At 46.8% G+C, this 23,611-nt stretch overlaps 3 protein-coding genes across 4 annotated transcripts in view; 1 reads left to right on the top strand and 2 right to left on the bottom strand.

The window, feature by feature from the left end:
• Nucleotides 1–9,472, top strand: part of LOC126577507 (muscarinic acetylcholine receptor DM1) — a 54,393-nt gene extending 44,921 nt beyond the window's left edge. The window contains exons 4-6 of one of the 2 annotated variants that reach the window (XM_050239176.1): nt 5,184–5,364; nt 5,442–5,578; nt 7,007–9,472. In XM_050239176.1, the coding sequence (XP_050095133.1) occupies nt 5,184–5,364; nt 5,442–5,578; nt 7,007–7,811 (1,123 nt within the window). In that variant the 3' untranslated portion in view covers nt 7,812–9,472. Of the gene's footprint in view, nt 1–5,183; nt 5,365–5,441; nt 5,630–7,006 lie in introns of both variants that reach the window. The other variant, XM_050239175.1, reaches the window with a different exon arrangement.
• A 519-nt stretch (nt 9,473–9,991) lies between these two features.
• LOC126577508 (uncharacterized) lies at nt 9,992–15,921 on the bottom strand. Its single transcript, XM_050239178.1, has 3 exons — nt 15,846–15,921; nt 15,549–15,718; nt 9,992–15,464 (listed from the first exon to the last, which is right to left on the bottom strand). The coding sequence occupies exons 1-3, from the start codon at nt 15,919–15,921 to the stop codon at nt 15,096–15,098; spliced, it is 615 nt and encodes a 204-aa protein (XP_050095135.1). The 3' UTR covers nt 9,992–15,095.
• Nucleotides 15,922–19,063: 3,142 nt separating this feature from the next.
• LOC126576307 (serum response factor homolog) overlaps nt 19,064–23,611 on the bottom strand; it is a 103,743-nt gene continuing 99,195 nt past the window's right edge. The window contains exons 3-4 of the mRNA XM_050237525.1: nt 20,474–21,044; nt 19,064–20,397 (exon numbers count right to left, since the gene is read on the bottom strand). Coding sequence (XP_050093482.1) covers nt 20,183–20,397; nt 20,474–21,044 — 786 coding nt within the window. The 3' untranslated portion in view covers nt 19,064–20,182. The remainder of the gene's footprint in view (nt 20,398–20,473; nt 21,045–23,611) is intronic.

The raw sequence follows: 23,611 nt of genomic DNA, 5'->3' as shown, positions 1-23,611 counted from the left end.
GGCTGATTTGATGGCGCATGACGTCACCGTTCTCAGCCTGACGGTGGGTAAGTAAAAGATCGACGACGCTGCTCTCCTCACGCAACCTGTTGGGATTAGTTCCGTTTGTCGCAGGGAGTGTAGGGCAGGGGGTGGAAGGATGGTGCGGCTTCCGGTAGCAAAGGTAGTGGAGGCCATGAACCGAACGAATGGGGTTGAACGGAGTCCATTGCCGTGTGCCGCGCGCTGGCGTGCTTCTGGCGTCGGCGAAAGTCGAACTCATTTCCAGGATTTTTTTTCCAGCTCACGTAATCAACAGGCGTAGCTTATCGAAAAGGTCGAAAGGATGCTACAGTAACAGTAAACAGTGAATAGATTGTGGCCTATTGTAATTCTTACTCGATCCTTGTTTTCTTATCCTATTTGTTGCCGACAAAGTTTTTTTTAAGGGTTACTTTGATAGTCTTTCAATTAAACTCTTTTCATGCTTCGTTCATGCTACGGTCCTTTCAAAAAACAACTGAAAATGGTTTTTAAAGATAATTTTGGAGCCTGCACATGCCAATACCCATTGCAATCTATAATATTTCACTAAAGATCCTTCGCTGTAATAAATTGCCTTTTTTATTGATTTTCTATGGAAAACTTATGTCAAAAAATCTTAAATCATTCAGCTTATATCAATTGTGCTTCAAAAGATCTGCTTGAGCACCGTTAAAATGGAGATAAAAGACGATTGATTTATTATTTTCATGTGATTGGGGTGGATAAACACTGTAATCCTCAATGTTACTAAATTGTCTTTAAAGGCTTAAATAATTAAAGCAAATAGCTTTAAACGATTTGAGTTCTACTACAAATGGATCATTATCTAACATCGATACACCTTTGAAAGTCATTTGAACCTCAAAACAATGCTCGTAATAAGGCACACACATGATTTCCATGTACCATAACGCATATCAGCAATGTTTTCCTTAAGTATTACCGCTGATTACGATCAAGAAGTATTACCACTGATTACGAATGAGGTCAAGTGTGTGCGTTAATGGTTATGTCAAGAGATCACAATCACAATTGATTGGAAAACAATTTCCCAGGAAATGTCCCGTAAGAGTGGGAAAGGTGCCCTCGTTCCAAGTCCCCCTTGGTTTCCTTGGCGTGCCGATAAGGCGGTTGTAAAATGCCGCTGCTGAAAATGATCCAGGCGTCGTTCCGATTTCGTCTATTAAGTTATCACTCTTGACACCGGAACGCAAAAGCAAAACGTGGTGGAAAAGCACCAGCAGATGAAAAGAAAAAAAGAAAACACGGTCCCAAGACACCTTGGTTTTATCAGCGTAATCTGCGACCTCCTCCCAAGGACAAACGCACACCCCTCGAGCGCATGTAGACTGAACGGGGCGTTTTGCATAATACATGGAAAATTTGGGTGGGGGGGAGGGGGGGATGGAGCGAGAAGGAGGAGGTAGCTTCCCTTTGGCTCCCACCCCGTCGGTAGCTCAGTTACCGGGAACTTATGGCGCCCGTTTAGTGAAAGCTAGCACCGGTAATGTAATAAATCATTACACAAACAAAGCTGCCGGTGTCGGTGTTGGTGCCACTCGCTTGCTGGCTTGCTTGGTTGGTGGCCACGGATTGACAGGGGGTGGCGGAAGGTGGAAGCTGTAAAAGTTTTTTTTCCGCGGCTGCGACGACGACGACGACGACGACAGCGTATCGACTGGCGAGACCGGGTGGCCACATCTGCTTGGTGGTTTGATGTTGCCATCCAGCCTCAACCGTTAACTTAATTCGTCCACCTCGTTACCGGTGGCCTCCACTTTCCAGGACTGTGTTCTTTGCCAATGTCGCAGGTGTTGCACCTGCTGACACGCTCAGAGAGAGAGAGAGAGAGCGCAAGAGAGAGAGCGAGGAAGGATGGCGATCAAAAATTGGAATCACACCTGCTGGTGCTGGTGCTGGAGGTGGTTTGAGATACGATTCCACTGCCCGGTTGCGTATATTGCTCCACGGTTATCTCGAGGAAGTGAGGGAGCGGGAACTGTCAAAGTTTTTCCGGCTTTTCCACCTTGGCGCGCTCGCACGTGACTCGCTGCGTTGCCGCCATTGCCACCGGAACTGTGCGCTTCCCGGAGACATTATCGTTGATCTCCAGCCAGCCAGCTAGCAAGCACGGCGACAATCACGGGATCCAGTACGTGCCAGATAAGCGATGACAATGGTGATAGCGAGCTAGAGTAGAATCCCCGGGGCCTTTCGTTCTTCCAACGTGACTTCCTTCGCTTCGAATGAGACATCGCGAATCGAAGTCAAAGTGCGCGAGCCACTTGCTTGGTGTCCTATCCACGCACCACGTTGGTGCTGATGGGATTACGAGACGAATCGAAAGTGGATTTGTGTCCGCAAAGACGCACCAATTGCTTGCTCTCTGCTCCTTTGGGGTGGTCAGCTCAGCGAAAGAAGCAATCAACGGAAGGCGTTCTCATTCGCATTTTTCCTTCGGTTCTTTTAAGAGAGAGCTCCAGTGCCTTCTGCGATCTGTGGACGGCTCGATGTTTGTGACTCTGTCACGAACCGGTCACTAGCAAGAGCTGCTCGAGCAATCGAATCAACGCCCAGAAGGTGTCCTTTGGTGGAGTAAGAAAGCAAAAAAAAAGGAAGAGAAAGAGAGCAAAGGCAGTTCATTTGGCAAGCCATTCGCAACAACAGTTCACAATCCCAGCAAAAGCCTAGACGCGGACCTTGTAAGTCCTCTGATGAATATCGGTTTCAGCATCCAAGTTTCTTCTCGCGGCCGCCGTAAAGGTCAGTCCAGCGGGGCACAGGTTACTGACTGACCTTTCCCCTTCACTCTCTCTCTCTCCTCCACACTCCAACAGTCCCGTAATTGAATCAAGCTTCATGCAATACCAATGGAAAACGGACGGAAATCCTTGATTCAATCAAACGATTGCTTCTGGCCAGCTTGCCAGCGTGCCGCGTGATGTCCTCGCGCAGCGCTTTGCGTACTTCCGGAAGGTGTTTCCCCCTCGCTTAAAACAGGGAACAGAAACCCGCGCTGCGTCGTCTGCAACTGAGCGGCCACCAGGATGGAACGAGTGCTCTTCGCGGGCAAATAAATTGTTTTGTGTCAAAAATGAAGTGCTTTTCAAGCGCAAAAGATTCAAGGCGAAAGGTTAGCATCCTGTTTCCTGCGCTGTAGCTCCTCCTGAGGCTGCTGAGATGGACAGACAGACAGAGAGAGAGAGAGAGAGAGAGAGAGATCGTTGCGCTGCTTTGCGTTTGAGACGAGGGTTTGAGATGCTCGATGGATGTTGGTTTGAAGAGGGGAAAAAACACACGGTTCGGATCTGATTCCGTTCGTCTGTTGGTGGCTATTGAAATATGCTGTATATGTATGCTTAAAGGATGCGAGCTGCCATTCGGTTTCGACCGATTACCCTCAACATACCGGTAGACACAAACGGGTGGTGGTATCTTCAAGGTATCGCTGTTCGCTGGTCCCAATGAACCCACGGCCCACGCCTGGACAAAGAAGAACAGACGAAAGTGGCCAGATGAAGCCCCGCATGGTGCCTCGAAGGCACCGTCGGTGTTGCCGGTGTTCGGGGCATTTGAAAAACGGAATTTACCGGCCAAAGATCAAGAGGCTCCTCTTCAGGCCCCGTAAGGGGGCGCCCCGGGTGGCCGTGAATTGTTCTTCCATCTGCGTAAAGGATCACTCGCTCGCTTATCATCTTTTACACACGCAAGCACGCACACATACCTGTGCGCGAGACGCGGTCGAGTGATTTCGGCTTCGACGCTCGTCTGCCTCGTCCCGGAAAGGGGTTCGACCCTTTGAAAGGTACCGAAATCACCTTTCACGGAGGTTTTCCCACCAACCGGGGGGTGGGGTGACGTGTGGAGCCGAGGAGTTTTCCGGATTCCGTCGCGGTTGTGTTTTCCTTTTGCTGCCTCCGCTTTGCGGTTTGATGGTTGCTGCAAATCCACTCGAGCCAACCAGCCGGTGGATTTGGATGATGAAGATGAAGCGAACGAGTGGCAATCGGTGTCGAAGATCGGTCGACTGGTGGGTGGTGAGAGGTTTTCTTTTCCTTTCCTCTTTGTGAAAAAAATGAGAAGAAGAGGGATTTTTATTCGATCCGTTTCATCTTTGTTTTTAAAGTGCTTCTGTTTGGGGCAGTCACCGTACCTGTTAAATCCCAATCCGGGTATCCACTTGTCATGCGTTTGTCAACGAATAATCTTGGGAAAATGAGTGTAAAATAGCGTCAGATTTGTAATAACTTGTAATCACTTGTTGTAATCTTTGAAATCTTTTCTTTTTTATCTTCCAAATGGTATCAAACATTGAATAAGTGAATGGTTTACAAAAACTCGGTAATGTTTCCACGAAAAACTTTTGATCAATCATACGAACAAGGATTAGAACACCAGAGATGATCGAGCAAATCATTGATAATAAAAAAAAAATGCCTTGCCTTTTTCGTTGATATAAAATCACAAAAAATCACCATTGTTGCCTGACTTATCTGAAATGAAAGTGCACAGTATTGCGATAGCAATGCGTTCTCTGTATCTTCCTGCTAGGTATCTAGCGTCATGTAAGATGAAGTTATTATCTAGCAACTAATTTAATAAATGCCAAGGAAAGGAGCCAATTTATAACACAAAACGAACATCTAGCATGGATAAACGATGCCCATTTTAAACTCATTACCTCACTAGGTCATGTCTAGTGCAGTGCCGCTCCGTGCCGATAGAAAATTGAATTCATTGCGAAATTATTAAAATTGTAAGCATTTGTGAAGTGAGCACAAACTATCGCATGCCTGCTAGAATCGTCATCTTGATTACATAAAAGCGTCAACTAATGAATAGGCTGCCAGTACGGAGCCAGTAGAGTTCCTTGGCCACCAAACTGCGAGCAACATCGACAAGCGTCAAGCGTACTTGCACCAGATCCTTCATCGCGCTGCTGTCCTACGTAATTCATCACTTTGCGTACACTTCCGTATCATTTCCGCCACCGCACAGAACTAGGTCAATGGGTACTAGCGGCATCGGGGCATGTAACGCCGCTGTCAGCCAAGTGGACATGCCAGACCAAAAGTTTCGTTTCTCCCTCCGCGTCCTCATACATGTCTCACAACGAGTTCTCTCTCTCTGTCTCTCCTGTCTCTTTCTCTCTCCGTCAGTGACGAGAACACGGCCGTCAATCATTCCGGTGGTCATGCGCTTCCGGCCAGCGTGGCCGATGCGGATGGGTGGCGACGACCACGGAGCGAATCATCGGCCGACGCCGAGAGCGTCTACATGACGAATGCCGTGATGCAGGATGGCAGCTACGGACATGGCATGCTGTCGCGACGATCGAGCGTAAGTAGTCGTCACCTCATGTCAGACTTCCTCCTCCTCCTCCCGTGTCCTGTGTTCATGTGCGATTCCAATTGCAGATCATGATCAATGGTGTGCCGAAGAAGCCGACCACGTTCTTCGGTGGCATCAAGGATTGGTGCATCGCGTGGTGGCACTCGGGTCGGGAGGACTCCGAGGACTACGGGTATGACGTGGAGGAGCCATCGGACTTAGGGTATGCAACACCAGTATCCATAGAAACTCCCCTACCAAGCTCAGTTACCAGGTAGAGGCAACTTGGTCCGAACCTTCGGAACCATTTCTTCTTTCTCTCTCTCTTCTTCTTCTCTTGCTCTCTCTTTCGCTCTTTCACGCTCTCTCTCTGTTGCTCTTTCGCTCTTTCGCTGTCTCTCTGTCTGTCTGTCCGTTCCGTTCTCACTCACTCACTCGCTCACTCTCGTTCTCGCTTAGCTGTTTCATGATCTGGATACTGTTGACTGTCTTACTTCCCGGTTTTTGTTTCCCTTTGTTTTTCCGTTCCATGTTTTGCTTTCCACCCGCTTGATGGTGGTACAATTACAAACCGTGCATTGTGTTTAAAAACTGGAAAAGCAATTCGCAATGCAGACCACACACGCGCAGCACACACCAGACATCAGTCACCAGCTCATTCATTTCGCTTCAAATAAAAAAAAAAACGCTTTCACCCAAGGTTTTCCTGGTGTCTATGTTTCTCTGTGTGTTTACGGGTTAAAACGATTGTTTATGCTGTGTGGCGACTGGATGTTCACTGTATCGACGATCATTCGACACTAAATGCAATCATTGCAATGATGCTTAGTTGGTGATTGCCTTCATTGTGAATTCTCTCAATGACTACGAGCGCTACGTGCACAAGGCAACGATGCACCCTCCTCCTGTTCATTATCTGCATTGATTAGATTGTGTTTCAATCTATGCTTATCCTCATCAATGGCAGCATACAAATTGATATCCCGTTCGCAGACATCCCGTTCGCAGACGCCGATCGACTGTCGTTGCTCTAACCGTATCAACGAACCCCTCTTCCCTCCCTTATGTTGTCACCACAGTTCCCTCTTTTTCCCAACATTATGATTTGCGTTGCGTGTATCTGTGTGTCTGTGTCTCTGTGTGTTTTGTCGTTGCATATTCCTGTCCATATAGGCTCTGCATAGCTGCACCACGTTTCACCGAATATGCGGGGGGACTGGCATCGCATTCATCATCGCCTACTATTGTCGGACAGTTCGAACATCACGCAACGCACCGTCATGACGTTTCCATTCGATTGTTTCGTCTTCATCACGACACAAACACATTCATTGGTTAGCCATTTTGTTTTGCGTTCGTTTGCTTTTGTTCTTCATTTCACCATTAACGTCACGGTGCTGGGGGACCAAGACCAAGCTACTATTGATTGTCCGGGTCTGGCAGCTGTGTTGTTTGTATTGTTGTCGCTCATTTCGTTCACCGGAGGTGTGCTTCCGTTTCGCTTCCGGTGTATGTGTGTTGATGGCCTTTATTTGCCACAGACACGCACACATACGCACACGCATACGCATTCGAATCATGATCTTCTTCGTTGTCTCTTTGTTTACTAATACAATCTTCTTCTTCTCCTTCCTTGCCTGTGTGCACGCAGATGCACCTCACTGAACGTGATTCGGGATCCGTATGTGGCGACCGGGCGCAGTAACGTTGTCAGCATGATACCGGACATTTCTCCCACTCCTATCCGGCCTGCACTACCACCGTTGGCGCACCTGCAGGATCTTCACGGTGCGCGTGATTCTCGCTCACTGCCGAGCAGCAACCGGCTTGGATCGCGTTCCGTTAGCCAAGATTCGGTGTACACCATCCTCATCCGGTTACCACCGGAAGGTGGTTCCGGGGATGAACGGGCACCGTCGATCAAGATGATTCAGGACGATGTACCGATGTCGATGACGGTACCACCACGCCGGCCACTACCAACGCGTGACTCCGATTACATACTCCCGGTCGCTCGTCGCCAGTCCACCGCCACCACCGATTTCCGGTTGCCACTGTCGGCCAAGATCATCTCGAAGCCACTGTCGAAGCAACAGCAGATCCATCAAGCGAACCTCGCCCAAACGGCACGCCAGGTGAAGAAGAAGAAAAAATCACAAGAAAAACGACAAGAAACGAAGGCAGCGAAAACGCTGTCGGCCATCTTGCTGAGCTTCATCATCACCTGGACACCGTACAACATACTGGTACTGCTGAAACCGTTGACCGCGTGCACCAAGTGCATTCCGCAGGAGTTGTGGGATTTCTTTTACGCCCTTTGTTACATCAACTCGACCATCAATCCGGTCTGTTACGCGCTGTGTAATGCTTCGTTCCGTCGGACGTACGTGCGCATTCTGACGTGCAAGTGGCACACGCGCAACCGTGAAGCGATGACGCGTGGTGTTTACAACTAAAGCGGGGGATCCAAGGAGCGTTTGACAGAAGAAGTAGTAGGCTGCGCGCGCACGCTTTGTGACGCTACAGCGGAGGGAAAAAAGGCATAAACCAAAACACCGGCTACCTGGCGCCTCCATCTGTGGCGCCTCCATCGAGAGCATGGGAATATTGCTATTAATCTTTTTGCAGTTTTGCATCGACCACGGCGACCCTTTTTAAGCGGGGGAGTGCGTTGGCGTTGTTCTCAGTCTCGGTTTGAATAGTTTTCGAGACCCTTTCGTGGGTCTTTGGGTTCGCCCCCCGGGGGGGCATTGTTGACCGGAACAAGTTCATCTCGCCTTCTCTCGCTCGGTTCTCGAGAACGAGTTTGTTGTTCCGGCGATGCGCTGTAAAATGGCCAGTGAGTGAGCGAGCGAGAGAGTGAGTGAGTGTGGTTGCGTGTTTAATTAAGATTAATGAGCACTCGCCCCTCCAATCCACTCTCAAGGGAGCGCTACGGATGGAGGCAACAGGAGACCCTCCAACAAAAACAAGAAAAAATGTGACAAAAAAATGGGACGAAAAGAAAAGGGGGAAAATAATGACTCTTTGAAAAAGAAAAATCAAATTCCCATTCGCCGGTCGGTGTTGAATGGGGGAGGAGGCGGAAAGTTTCCTCCCTTTTTCCCGTACCTAATTCTAAGCGAAACCGAAAACTCTTTACCCGAGGACCCCCCCCAAAACAATAGCATAAAAAAAGAAGAAACAAAAGGGTTGGAAAAGACGCACAATCGCACAAAGATAGAGTCGACCGTATGGTGCCCTTTTCTTCTACTTTCTCGAGAAAATGCTCGATTCCATTGGATCCATCCTGCGGTCAGCCGCGCTCCGTACGAGCGAGCGTACTTTTGAGTTGGCAGCCCCCCCCCCTGGGGAGGTTGAAAGTTTGCCAAAATGGAACGGAGGGAGAAAAGGGGGGCGAGCTCACCCTCGACTCGTTAATTACATTAAATCCCAACATATATCCCAGCGTGGCGAGGCGTGTGGCCTCTGTTCGTGTGTGTTTGTGGCGCCACTGGATTTCTTATTGGTCTCTCTCTTGCTCTTTGTTCTTCCCCGGGTAGGTTGACGCCGATTTTCACAAAAAAGCTCACAATCTTCGAGCGAAATCCAGGCCACATGCTTCTCAAGGGTGAAGTCAGATATTATTTTGAACCCTTTCCATTATCCGATAATGCTGGTGAGCGAGCAAAGCTACTCCTTTTGAAGGTCTTCGGTATGAGCGAATGTTAGACGGTCGTTCGCAGATTAAAACCATCCCGAGTATGTTACCAGAGCAAGGCGTCGAGGAAGGTTCGCTTCTTGTTGATTAGCTGCTCTTGGGATTTCTCATTCATTTGCTGTTCCCAATGGAGCGAGAGAGAGAGAGAGTGAGAGAGGATTGTTTTCCTTTTTGGCGATTGTATGTTTTAACGGCCTAAACCAAGCTACAAACTCGCAATCCCTGAGCGTGAATCCCCCTTTTATCTCACTGTTTTTTCTCTCCAGAGCGATCGCCAAAATGTTATGCTCGTTGTTTATAGAGATTGTTTTTTTTATCTATAATGAAATCCCTTGCTACTTCTATTGTAGATAGGTTTACAAAAAAAAAAGGGGAAAGTAAAGAAATTGTGTAGATTATATTTATGTATCATTCCAAGGTGTTGATCAATGTTGAGCGAGCGATTCCCCTCTCAAAAATGCATTTAAGAGATCAACTACGTTCCGTTTCTGATTTTCTTCACTCTGTTGTGTTTCTCTACTGGGAAAGGCAATCGTTGAGGCGACGTTTTGTGAAAGAGAAATTACTTAATACTAACAAAAGATCGTGTTGTAGCTGCAAGCTGTAGAACAAAAACGCCAGAAGAAAGTGACAGAACGTACGTAGCACAACGTTAGCGGTAAAATGGTAAATTGAAGAGAAACTAATATCACCCGTAGTTGTAGTAGCAGTGTAAGTGTAGTAATACTAGCAGAAAGTAGAAGTCGTATTAGAGTCCTGTTCGGTGCCTAACTAGCACCGAACTCCCCCATATGATCCTCTTTCCCCGGCAAACCCAACTAGTGTATAGGAGCAATACTCTACCAAGGTTTTTTTTGGTCGAACTACCAAAGAAAAACCAAACTTAGCGTAAGGCATACCCCCGATCCACCGATCCCCACTCCCAATACGCCCCCCCCCCCCCCCCCACCACAAAAAAGCTGCAAATACAACCAACCAAAAACGTACACACAAATGAAGCATTGCTCACGGTTAGGGAAAGGATGCCAGGACCGGGCACGGTCGTCATCATTGTTGTCGTCGTGCCCCAGGGGGGGAACGGACTCCGTTATCCGGCGGATACTACGGACGACTCGAAAGGGCTCGCAAGGGAAACACTTTCACTTTCGCGTTAGCAGTTATCACTGACAATGTCCTAACCAGCCTGAGGAATTTAATCCACTCGAAAAATCAAGTCGAGAAACATGAAGCAACCTCTGAGACTTGGAGCCTAACTTAGCGAAACACAAATCTCGAGATTCGCAAGGAAAATGCTCGACGAAGAATGGCGCAGTGATGTGGTTCGGTTTAGGAGAATGGCAGACGACGACCCAGCTCTTGAAAAGTCTTGCTAGTCCTTTCTCTTTTAGTGTTTTTAGTTAAAAGCAGAGCGATAATTGATTTACATAAATATGCAAATTGCTGAAGCTTCATGCAGCACCAATTGCACAGGCAACATGGATCTCAAAAGAGTTTGACGCATTTTTGTGTAATTTTGTGGTGGTTTTAATAAGGGATGTTATAAGAATTCAGGACGAAGTGATGCGGAATCTTCAGAAAACATTTTCAAAAAAATGTTCACACACTTTCCAAGCAAACCCTTGGTGCTACTGTTGTTTTGTCGCTGAGTGTTCGAGTGGGTTGTTGCATGCAATGGAATTTATGCTGCAGGCAAGTGGTTCAGTTTGCATGCAGCTCTCGCTCGTATTCGTTGTGACAAGAGTGCAGCAGCATATTTTTGCCACAACCATCCTTTTTATCACTCTAATTTTTTTCTCCATTTAATTAGCTTTGATTCGATTAATTGGTGATTCATCTCAAGCATACTCCTTCGTTCGCTGAGCTAAGATACATTACAAACAAGGCGTTAGGCGCAGCAAGAGATACAGTTATATATTATTCTGCAGACAATAAATAAAATTAATGTAAGTAATTAAAAGCGATGCTAAAGGAGGTAATTGTAACTCTAGTAAATTACGGGACCGGACAGGTCATAGGTATGTCGTCGCGGTAGCGAGCAGTGCGAGATCGAACACGACCATAGTAACGTGCTAGCAATCGGTAGTGATGGTATATCGGTGGACTAGCATTAAGTATAAAATCTTTTTAATATGACGACACACCCGTAGCAAAATGGGATGCGTCTCTCAGAAATCAGTAAAAGAAAAGAGAAACAAGATAATGATGAAAAAAAATAATGACAAGAACAACAACAACAAATAGATAAACAAAAGTGAGATCAAACAAGTTCGTTTGTTGCGCTGCATCTCCCCTCCATCCTCCTTGCTGATTGATTTGTTCTTTTTTTTAAAGAACACACACTTTACACAACCATAAGCGGGTGTACGGCGGAGAGGAGCGATAGTGTAGAATTTGTGTGGCGAGCTGGTGAGCTTAATATGCATGTAATTATACGTATATATATATATGTGTGTGTCTGTGTGTGGGTATTTATGTGTGTATTTTGTCAGTGTACTAGAGCATAAGCTAAGCTATGGATTTGAGATTTTGTGGAAACCAAAACGAACAACCGGTTGGAGGAGTTATATAAGAGATAGCAAATTGTGAAGCAACAGGTGCGTCTTGGCGGTGGAACGCAAACACATATAATATATATATAAGAATGTATCTGCATATACATATATTGATCGGTTCATGGAGCTGCGGCTGTCGGACCAACTCGGAACTGTCACTGAAGTTGTTTTTCTACTACAGGTATAGCTCATATGTTCGCCGCAATCACATGAATTGGTGGGCGGTGGGTGAAATTTACGCGAACGCACTCTCTTCAGCACCTACTCGCGGGTCGATTTTGAAGGAAGCAGCGCACGAGTCTCTTTTTTGTCTGTATTTATTGAAAGAAAAGCAACAAAAAAAAAAAAAAACACAACCGAAAACAGAAAGCATCATAGCATAATGTAATTGAGTAAAGGAAAAATCAAATCGCATATTCGTAACACCGCACCGTAAGAGTAAAAACAAACAAGAAAAAAAGACATCGTCGAAGGCGGGAGGCAAAAATGTACCAAGGATTCGCCGCACTTATAGAAATTCATAATCACACAATCAGCACGGTCAGCACCCATCGGAAGCCCGAACCTCGCGACCTATAGATAATGGAAGTATTTAACGTGATTTTTGGCAAACGGCTTTCTGTTCGGTCCGTTCGGTTTTGTGAAATCTCGTTCACCGTCAGTGAAAGATGGATGTTGTCACGTTCTTTTGATGACTGAGTTGTTCGTTTACTAAAGAACAGGAAATGAGTAAAGCAAAGCACGCGCCAGCGAACCAATTGAGCGTACGTTAATTTACCAAGCTTCTGAGGGCAATGAACCCGCAATGGCAAACAAATCAAACTTAGACGTTAAGATCAAACCAAACAAACAAAACAGGGGATTGAGATTGGGCTAAACAGACTTTGGTTTTTTGGAGGAATTGTAACCAGAGGAAACCGTTTATGTTGTTATGTTTGTATAGTAGTACGGTTGTGAAGTTTTATGTTGATTCTTGTTTATCCTTAAAGAACAGGATGCAATCACGGGTCCCGAATTACGTAGGATCTCAATCGTCACCCTCCCGAATCGTTTTGATTGTGCAAGATCGTTAAGGCAGCATGTGTTGTTTGTCTTTGTTAAACCGAATTCGATACTGTTTTGCTGGTTATGGTTGTTGTTGTTGTTGCGCTACATCATTCAAACAACGATTCACGGATCATTCGCCAGTGCATTCGAAAGCAGTTGGTTACCAAAACGAGAGCAGGGACAAAAAGGCAAGCAAAGTTAGCAATTTTCATACGCGTTGCTAATTCAATAAATAGGTTTCAGAAGGTTATATATAAAGTAATGTACGTATTCGTAGTCGATCCGTTTCGATATGGTTTTGTTTTATGAATATGAACACGAATGTAAAATTCAAAGGCCTACAAAGACGAATGTCATCCTGAAAATGTTATGTTTTATTGATGCTCACAAAGAGAAGCAGAGAGGGAAAGAGAGAGAATGAAGTAGTGTCCGTGGAGTAATTTAATTATGAATGTCGTACAGAGGTGTTTAAGCGGAATTAAAATGGTCCCATTTCACAGCCCTTTTCCCCCTTTTAGTATTATGATGTGTGCCCGGGCTACGCCATTAATGTTGCAATCGAATCAATGTATGTGAGCAGTTTTGTTGGTACAATGGAATGAAAGGAAAAGGGATTTGTCAATAGCTGAAACGAACCACGAACCCCATGAGCCCCATAGCTCACTCAAGCAATTCACTTGTTCTTGTTCTTGTATTTCACTGTAACTTTCTGTAACATCTGTGCTTCATACTTTGAAACGTTTCTTTTCTCGTTTATATGTCTCACAACCTCATTCTCATACAGAATCCCGATGCCATAGCGCTCGATCACTAGCGCAAACGCAAACAAGCTCCGAAACTAGTGTTACTGCGCCTCTCGCACTATCCTGTAGCATACTTTACGAAGCGTGCATCTCACAGCTAGCGACATAGTGGAACAAAAAACAAAAGCCAATAGTATGAACAAAAGAAAATTCCTACAAAGCAAATGATGAACCCAACACTGAACCGCCGAATTCACAAACACGTCACGGGACGGGAGCAAACATCCACCACATTCCAGCGCGACAAAGCAATGAGAGAAACGATTGTCATAACTTTCAGGTTTTTTTTAAATAAAAGAAAACAACTCAACATAAGAAAACCATTTGTAACGCACGCCAAGGCTACGGTACGGGCACCACTTACCGTTGCGAGTTAGCAAAACACAAAAGGGGAAAAACCTAACAAACAAAAAAAAAAAACAAGGCGCAACCACGTATGGCCAAATGCTGAGTGAGAAATTTGAGGATAAAACGGATAAGGAAAGGGTTACAAGGAATTGTATGGAGCAAACGGGGAATGTGGTTTGTTGAAGAAACCACCGGGTGAGGTTCTTGCGCAATCAACGCAAAATGCAAACCAGGCGATTAACTAGGAGGAGAAGAGATCGATTTCTCGTTCCGGTTTTGGGTTCGAAATGGTAAGATCGGCATCGGTAGGGCGCATACGATAGCGCGATGTCGTGGCAAAGTACTGAGAAAAAGATTAAATCATGTTTTAGGTCAGAACGTTGCAGATCACGCAAATCGAACTAGCGACGGCTGGCTGACTGGCAGGCGGCGCAACAACCAAGCAAAAAATGGAATTATTTAAACAAAAAAATACTTGAGCATGCGAGAGAAGAAGGAAAAGAGAGTGTGTCTGCGTGTGTGAGAGAGAGAGAGAGAGAAAGGGAGGGGGAAAAACTCACAAAAAAGGGAATGGAAAAACTAGATTAAAAAGGTGTTTATTTTATAAAAGTATTATACGGGTATGCCAAAAAGTATATTTAACATAACATAAACACGTAAGCGAATGAAACTAGAGGGATGAAAGAGGGATATAGGAAGCGGGGGGAGAACACACAGGATCATAGAAAGTTGAGAGTGGAGCGCGAGGTGAGTCGATGGAAGACACGCAAAAGAATGGTACTAACCTTTTAGAGGGGAATGGGAATTAAAAGTGAAACATAAATGATTAATGAAACCAAGCAAGGAAGGTGCCATGTTGAGAAAAGTCACTAAAAACATCCTTGCACTGGCCTCTCGTCCACTGGGACTAGAAAACTCTAAGCCAGTGGAAGCGGTGAATGGCACAGGGAAATTGAGAGCGGAAAAGGAAACCACCACCAGCAGAAGAAGGGAAGTGCGAGCAACAACTATGAAACACATATGCAAACTAAACATAACAACCACACCCACACGGAAACAAATAGCAAAAGAAAGAAAAAAAAAACCCTGGCAAAGTGAACAAGAAAAGCGCCCGATGAACACGAGATGGAAATGATCACAACAAGGCAAAAAAAGGAAACACTATATTAAAGAAAAACAACAAACAAACTGAAGAATAAATAAATGTATGTTTACTAAAAAAGAAAAAACCCCCTACTTCTCTCGCTTATAACCTGATCTCTCTCTCCCGATTTAATGGCCTTCGATTTGCTAGTGCTGGTGGGATTTTTTGCGATACTGGTTCATCTTCATTCGCATGTTGGTGAGGTGGCCAATGCTCAGATCGGAACCACGGCGCCGTCGGTTCATTCGCTCCGGATCCTCATCCTCATCGGCCGCATCATGTTCCTCCTCATCCGTGTCCTTCTGCCACGTTCGTTGTCGGCTCTGTCGATCGCCACTCTCCTGCGGTGCCGTACGCTCAACACCCGAATCCTCGAGGTCCATCACGCCGGTGCCATCTCCTCCGCCGGTCGATCGGTCATCTTCACCCTCCTCCGGGATCGTACTGGCATCGTTCTCCGTCGCATCCAGACTGCCCTTATCGTACGTTGTTTGCCGTGATCGATTCGCTAGAAACTGAAAAGCAGCAACGCAATGCGAGGCTCGTCAGTTTGGAACTTGGGAGGAGACAGTGAAACAGTAGGCGTTGCTAGCGCTTACTTGTTGTCTTCGAATTTCCGCGGTAGCTAACTTCTCCTCTAGATCTTCGATGCTGCTCGCTGTGCTGGGTTGCTCTTCGAGACGCTTCAACCGCTTTGGTGGATGCTTCTTGATCAGGCTCCCGGTATCACCCTCCTCACCGAGCGGAATCTCGAACGCTTCGGGCCTTGCTGTAGAGCAGAGGGAAACGCACTTGAATTGATTCCATCATAGCATTTCTTATTCTGCACTCCATTCACAGCCACAAGGACACACGTCAAACACACTCGCTCACACATCGGACACGTCATCACTTACGATAGACCAGCTTGGAGATGGTGGCCATTCCCTCGCCTGCAACAGGGACAGCCGCATTCGAGGGTCCGCATCCCATCCTGGCGAGATCCTGCACACCAGAAGCACACCATTTACGGACACTTCATGCGCAGCGCCACGTAGCTAATCACGCCAATCTCTCGCTATCTATTCACGCATCACCAGCACTGCGTCATCGGTGGAGGTGCTAATGTGCGTTACAACAACCACCGCACTTAACCATTTCATCGACACGGCGGCGACGCTGGATGAGGCCTTAGTGCAACGGCGTACCTTCACGCTGGCCAGTCACAAGTCAACTGATAAACTGTTCGGACCCATAGGATACGAGGTTCGGTGTAAAGGGTCCAAATTGAAGGCAAAATGTGTGACGCCATCATCTAGTGGCCCTAGTATACGCGTTACTGTAACTCCTACTACTTGTTGGTAGTAGTGGTATTCGTGGTATGAAAGGACAATACAAAAAAACCGAAAAAAACGGTCCGGCCACTCGCCCGCTCACGATGATGGCCGCAACACCATGTAATTATCGGCCAGTGGAAATCTACACCTTCCTTCCTTCCGCCCACTAGTCATTTCCGTCGACAACGGGCACGGAGAGAAAATTGTAGCCACCTGATCCTAGGGGAGCCACTTCCCCTTTGAGGTCCGAATTGAACGAAAGGCGAAAGGCTTTCGGGCTTCACCGGAACGGCAGTCGGACCTCGGACCCCGGTCACTAATCACGCGCCCACTCAAACCGTGGGCACGAATTGGTGGATTATTGTTTGATTTGTGACCGTCGAGGGGGAGGGGGGGGGGCGATTAGGAAGAGGGACGCTTCGCTGTTGGGCGTAACCCGTGAACTTGCTTCTGGAAGGTCGCATGTCGAGGGAGTAGAGAAATGGGAGAGTTGGTGCTGTTAAGAAATTCCACGCCAAAAACCTCGCCCCACCATAAAAAACCATAAAGACCTTGAAGGTCACAGACTCGAAGCAACAGAGTCCAATGAGTAGCGGGTAGGGAAAGGGAATTAAGCGCATTTCACAAACCCAAGGACCACTGGAAGCGCTAGACCGCGCTCACACAGTATTACAAAGAACTCCCTCACGCTTTCGGACGGCTTGTAACGCTTTGCATCTTTAATGGCAATCCGTGGGTCACCCCCGAAAAACGGCGACCGGCAGGCAGGCATCGTTCAATCGTGACCAATGAGGCTTTAACGAACAAGGGGAAAATACCTTTGATGTGGTAGAAAAACAGGGAGGAAAGGAATACCAGCATACTTTGGAGCTTATCAGTGGATTTCAATCTTGAAGGTTAGCTCAGGTTAACCGGAGCTTGGTTCGCCCAAAGAGAGGTCATGGAAGTACGAACCTTGATGCGTGTAGGTTTTGGAAGAGGTTTTGGTGGTGGTAACGAAAAAGAAAATGGCACAATGTGTATTTTGAAAGCAAACGTTTACTGAGGAGGTGGTGGTGAGAACAGAGAAATTGTTTATTGATTTGTAGGAAGTTCACAACCTTGGCGCAAAAGTTCAAAGTCAACGGTTGCTTCGGAATCTCTCGTCCTGAAAGGGTTAGAAACATCGGATGCAAGCCTACTATGTTTCTCCAAGTAATTCTTTCACGGGGTTTGTGAACTGGTTTTTTACAATTTATTTCAACTTGAGTGATGGACAGAATATCGATTAACGTATGATACAGATTTCATTTCGCGCTTTAAAGCGAATTCCATACGACTATATCTATTCTCATGATACCCTTCTGTTCAGCCGATATCATGTCAGCTGCTTTCGGGAAGTGGGAAAAATCGATAGCATAACGATTATGGACAGGTACCATTAGGTCGCAATGACACACCACATGACAGTCTTCACGCGCTTTGCCGATCGATACCGATGTACCCCATAAGCCTAGATGCATTGTGCAAGCGCGAGAAGGGTCCATTGACACGCAGGAATCGTTCGTTGCATCACCTGCGGAACCACACTTTGGAAAAGGAGGTCACTCCAGGAGGCTAGCTGGTGCAGGAAATAACTATGCTATTAGTATTTCATCATCAGCTTGTACACCGTAACAGAGGGGACATATATGAGCTACTGCGTCAGAATTCTAAAAACAAATCAAGTACCCATAGGACACGCTTTAGCGAGGAAGGAAATTGAGGTAAATTGATGTGTTTAATTTGAAAGGAATATTATAGAATTTTTCACAAAAAATTACTAGATTACTAATAAAAAAATCGTTATATTTCTAGTTAAACAATAGCTGATGGAGAGATCATATCTGGTGCATAATTTCTTACCTGCATTTGAAGCCGTAGAAAGCAACGAGGATATTTTTTCCTATTCCAAAAGCTACAGTCTATTAATCGAAAAGAAGATCATCACAGAGAGCTTCATGTTTGTTAGAGCTTCATGTTTCTTTCAATTTAAGCGGCACAAATGACGACACTCATGCTCCAGAGACTTGACCGTCGTTCTGTGCTGCCGTTGAGTCTCGAAATTAATAAATTCCATTCACGATAATTACTCGCCCCAGCTCCATCAATCAGACGACGGAAGTGCTACTCAACTATGCCACAAACTCCCTTCCCCCGCGACTCGGTCTGACCATGGATGATGGGGAACCATTGCAAGGTGAAGACGCGGTTGATGGCGATTTGAATTCGCTATTAGTTCCGTTCGAGCTCCCCCCGCTGGTGTACACCCGATTGACGATGGAGGAAATGGAAACTGTCATCAGCCGAAAATAGGCAGCCACCATGTCCATGTACGGGTTCTGAGCGGTTCGGATTCCAAGCGCGTTTGAAGGGAGGAGGACGTTGGTGGTGATAGCGGTGATCCTGTGTGCGGAAATATTAACCAACATAGTCGGCACATGCCGACTGGCAGGGCAGGAATGAAGGGGCCAAACAGACCCACGGCGCGACCGGCCGAACGACCGAAATTGCATTTTTATTAACTACGAATTCTATGATCGATCACATAAACCTCAGCACCGCGCACCGCTGGCCGCTCATAGCGCGGTTAGATGATGAGAAGTGAAACGTACTTGGTATGCCGGCAATCGCTCGTGGTTAAGTGCGTTTGCGTGCCGCTTAGTTCTGCCCTCGGCCGGTGGTCGTTACTTAGCATAATCCATCCAAACCGCGAGCGCAAAACAATCGAATCGAATGATGACAAACAGGCGCGGAAAAGGATTTTCTTTTGTCGGTTTTATTATAATATATTTTACTGTAGAGTCTAGGAGGGGGGCAGGAAAATAGAATGGGGCGCCCTGGGTGCCCTGATCCTGTTTTACAGCGAAAACAATCACCAACGTTAAGCGGATCGCGCCAAGGAGGCGCACCATTGGCATTCTTATTTCACGATAATAATAATAATAATAATAGTAATAAAAAAAACTATCGTAGAAATTAATTAGTAAAATTTATCTAAATGTTATGGTATTAGGCAGCAATCATGATAGCGAAGCGTAGCTCAGCAGAAGATAACCAATCGAGCATGTTTCTGTTCTCCGTTTTTCTCTTTTACCGAAGTTCACCCACAACGGATGTTTATACTTTTACTATAAAAGAATTTTGCAGCGATGCCAAAAGGGCACAATTATTAGAACGAAACCAGTCGCGACACAAAACGTATGAAACGGAAACCACCTTAACGGCAGGCTAGCTTTTAGTTACAAACACACTTTCTAAAACAGAACAAATACAAAAGTGACGTTAAAGTAAAGAGTAATGAGTTAAAGGGGATGTTCCTGCGCTATCTCTCTCTCTCTACGATAGGCGACTGGCACACTGCTTGGCCATTTGGCATGATTTGCAAATCGGAACCTAAATTTCAATTCGCTGCATGGCGAACAATTTTAAGTTGCATTGCATTTTGGCACGATTCCTCTGGTTGCCTCTTGCTACACGTTCCTGTCGAAACGCGAGCATGGGCGCTTTGAATCGAGATCGGCATTCCCCGGACCGCTCCTTTAAACCTTTGCGATAACACGATTCTTTTGTTTCTTATTTGTGCCAATGATTGAGACTCAACAGTCTCACATACCTCTCCGTAATAGGTGATAATTTGGTTTTTGCCAATGAATCTCAACATAAATTGGACAAGAGAGCGATTTGAAACAAATTAAAATTACGAAACCGAAGCATCTCTGGTACAGTAGGAGCTTCACAGACATCCCTGGTTTTCTCTTTCTAGATACACAAGACACGGTTGCCAATTGTTTCGTAGAAAATACAAGGAGAACAACACATAAAGGACAAAGGAGGTCCTGATAAGCACGTTTTGTGATAAAAAAGAAACGGTGGATCTCCTACGGTTCCGCCAGCTGCTAGTCCAACACCTCGGTCTTAATGGTGGCCGCTGTCGATCTTCGCCTCGATGACGAAGACCCACTTCCACCACCGTTCCTTGTGTTGGTTGCTGTCGACGAGGAGGAAGGCGATCCAGCGGTGGACGATTTATGCTGACCATTGGAAGACGATTTAGAGCTGGAGGCTTTGATGAGCGGCATTGGGATGGTAACATATTGCTGGGAACCGTTTTCTGTGCAGATCGAGAGGAGGAATCGTAAAAAAAAAGGAATCAAGCATTGCGCTTGAGTCGTTCCACAAATACTAACCTTCACCGTGCAGCTGTATCTGTCCGGATTGGATCAAGTTCACCAGCACATCCTGCGGGAGTGTACTAAGGGCGGCTGCCGGATAAACGATGCTGCTGGTAACTGCTGGTGGTGTCGCTGCACTGGTAATGGCCTGCGGTGGTGGTGGTTGTGGTGTTGGTTGTGGTTCTTGTTTGATTTTGAGAGATGCTTTCCCTCGTGTTGCCGGTTGTTTCTGTTGTTTGTGTTGCTGTAGTTGCTGCTGGCGATGTTGAATTTGTTGCTGGAGCGCTTGCTGTTGCTGCTGGATCTGCTGCTGGATGGCGTTTATCGTGGCAGCGGCCGTCGGTGACAGGGCTACCGGTGTTGATGTGCTGGTGGTCACGAGTGTTTCAGGTTTCGTATCGGCTGATTGCTGCTGCTGTTTCTTAGTCGCTGCTGCTGCTGATGATGTCTTCTCGCTAACGCTGCTAGGATGCTGATGATGTTGGTGATGATTGCTGTTGATACTAGAACTAGGTCCTGGTGGTGGTGATTCCGGTCCCGAGCCATCGTCCGACTCACTGCCAGACGACATCGGTGACCGATCATCCTGTAATCGGAGAGCAAACGGAGGAAAGCGCAATCAAGGCGTTAGTATGACAAGTTGGCAATTTGTAATCGCACACCCCTCACGGGTAAACGAGCTGGCAGCAAAAGCAGTAACAAAAACATAAAACGTGCGTACGGCGTGGCCACCATAAACTCATCATCCTTCGGGCCACGCGATGCACCAGCATGCCATAAGCAGAGCGCACATTACACGATCAGAAACAAAAAGGGATTAGCGCTGCGCCGCCGCCGCCGCCGCCACCGCCGAGATAAATCGTTTCTGACCAAATTCGACCGAGCGACGGGTCGAGCGTCAGTGATCGATCGTGCGTGCGTAGATCGTCGTCGTCGTGGATGGCCGAGCGCCAAAACGGACGCCACGCTGGTTAGATGTGCCGAACTGATCGATGGATGATGGATCCATCCGAGTGATGGATGGATTGGTTCGGTTTTCGATGTCGTACAATCGTTGCCATTATGCCACATCGAAGTTCAGAAAAGTTCAGCTTTTCATTTATATTAAAAAAAAACCACAAAAAAACATAAAACTAATGCAACGTTCAGATCACTTGTACTAAAGCACCTCTAATGGATTGTTTTTCAGGGAATTACTGTTGAAATGAATTAAAACTACCCTAGAGATGCTGCTAGCGTTGGGTGCTACTGTTTGCAGTAGCTACAGCGAGCGCCACAAACTAGTGACTTGATGTGCAACAAGTGACGAACCCTGCGCCTCCAATCGGCTCCCTGCCGTGCAGCTCATGCTTGGTCCCAGCACGGTAGCAACAGCAGCAGCAGGAGGGCGAAAGCAACCAATCGCACGACGCATCATCGGTATGGTAAGGTATTTCATTAATAAAATATTCCACCCGAATTTGGCAAACCGTCTCGACCGATTGGGAAAGTTCGATAGCTTCTGCTGCTGCTGCTGCTGCTGCCGGTGGTGGTGTTGCCTTTTTGGGGTGTGGGCCGCTGGAACCGGGCCTCGTGTTCAGTAGCCAGTGGCACCCTTGGAGTGCGCGCAACTCGGAAGCTCCAACATGTTGCACCGACGGCGGAACCCCGGAGCCGTTCAGTCTCCCAGGCCCAGGGCTCTGAAGCCCTGGTATCTGTTTCCTCCTTTCCCGGGGGAGGACAGCCGTACTTTATTAATGGAGCGCAAAATTATGACGCGCCCGATGACGAGAAGGGAAAGATAACACTCGTCGTGATCGCAAACACAACACAACCCTGTCCGGGGCTGATTGACACGAGCCTGACGAGCCGGGCTTGGGAAATGCTTTCTCGCCAGACCGACTGACGCACGCACTGATGACAAGTTGGTGATCTTCTGCCAGGCGCTGCACCGCACCTCCGCAACCACACGATGCGATGAAATGCGATCTGACAAACGAGATATTTTCTATTTTTATGCATGACAACCGGTCACCCATTTTGGGACGCAAACGCACATACCGGCAAGGCTTGCGGCAGGAAGAAATCGCGGGAATGCGGAATGCGCGAGATGCAATTGCAAACACATAGGCGCGCTCCCTGCTGCTGCTGCTGCTGCTGCTGATACTCTCTTCCCTGCAGTTCCTCGTGCTGATGGATGCTTTGAACGATTTTTAATGGAACGGAGGAGCGGCGGTGGCGGTGCATCGATCGATCACTAGCCCATACTCGTCGTTAGTGGTGTTGGTTGTTGTTGGCGACCCGGTTGTCGTGTGTGCAGTGTGCGGAAAAACTTGACTATTCCATAAAATTTGAGTGGCAAAGACAAATTACGAATTCAGAAATTTCCCTCACCCTTCGTGACAAACCGTGCATCGTTACCTTCGTTCAGCTATTCGGGATGTTGTTAAAGCAAAGCACGTATAGGATCGTGACGGTAGGCAGGTTAGTGATGGTTGCTTAAAATGACGATCCTTTTTTTTAACGAAAGTATTTCTAACGAAAGGTGTTGTTGAAAAGGGTAAAGAACATTGATTCTTTTTATTTAACATCGGAAAGAATCATTAAGTAACTATCAAATCAAAGTATTTCCCCATTTTAACATAGTTCTTGATCTCACTCGTCGTATCCTTCAACAATTCTCATACAATCCTCTGCCAATGTCTCACTAGGAACTACCATCGACCGGTTATTAACTGCGTAACCTCTATGATCGTTATCGTAGAACATCGTGTGGCCTTTATTCGAAATTCCCTTGAGCTTCAGGCAACAGAGAGACAGAACAGAAATAACTCCGTGTCGCGGTGTTTGGATTTTTCATCTAACCGCCAAACGGCCACGATCACGAATGACAATCGCTATCCGAAGGTTGCCCGTTCAACTCCAAGGTGCTGCTGATCTAGAAAAAGGATCCTTCGGCCGCTCTCGAACGTGACAATCACGAACACGCGGCACGGGAAACTCGAGCTAATGAATCGACCGCGTCCTTCGAGGCAGGTTCCTCGATTTCTCGATATTCCAAGCGGTATCATCGAGCGGTTGGCATCGGTTGTTCGCCGGCGTGCACCTGCACCCGGCAGCAATCAGGGCAAATCAATCTGGGACCCTAGCCCTGGCGGTCCCAAAACCGACATT

Source organism: Anopheles aquasalis, chromosome 3, assembly GCF_943734665.1.
Source record: "Anopheles aquasalis chromosome 3, idAnoAquaMG_Q_19, whole genome shotgun sequence".
NCBI lineage: Eukaryota > Metazoa > Arthropoda > Insecta > Diptera > Culicidae > Anopheles > Anopheles aquasalis.
The sequence above is the reverse complement of the archived record's forward strand: the minus strand, read 5'-3'. Positions and strand labels throughout refer to the sequence as shown.

What these genes read in the sequence shown, in the direction of transcription:
- LOC126577508 (XM_050239178.1), bottom strand. Translation starts at nt 15,921, where the DNA reads ATGGGATGCGGACCCTCGAATGCGGCTGTCCCTGTTGCAGGCGAGGGA. An exon ending in CATCTCCAAGCTGGTCTATC is followed by an intron (nt 15,719 to 15,845) that starts GTAAGTGATGAC and finishes TCTGCTCTACAG; the next exon opens with CAAGGCCCGAAGCGTTCGAG. An exon ending in CGGAAATTCGAAGACAACAA is followed by an intron (nt 15,465 to 15,548) that starts GTAAGCGCTAGC and finishes GCTGCTTTTCAG; the next exon opens with TTTCTAGCGAATCGATCACG.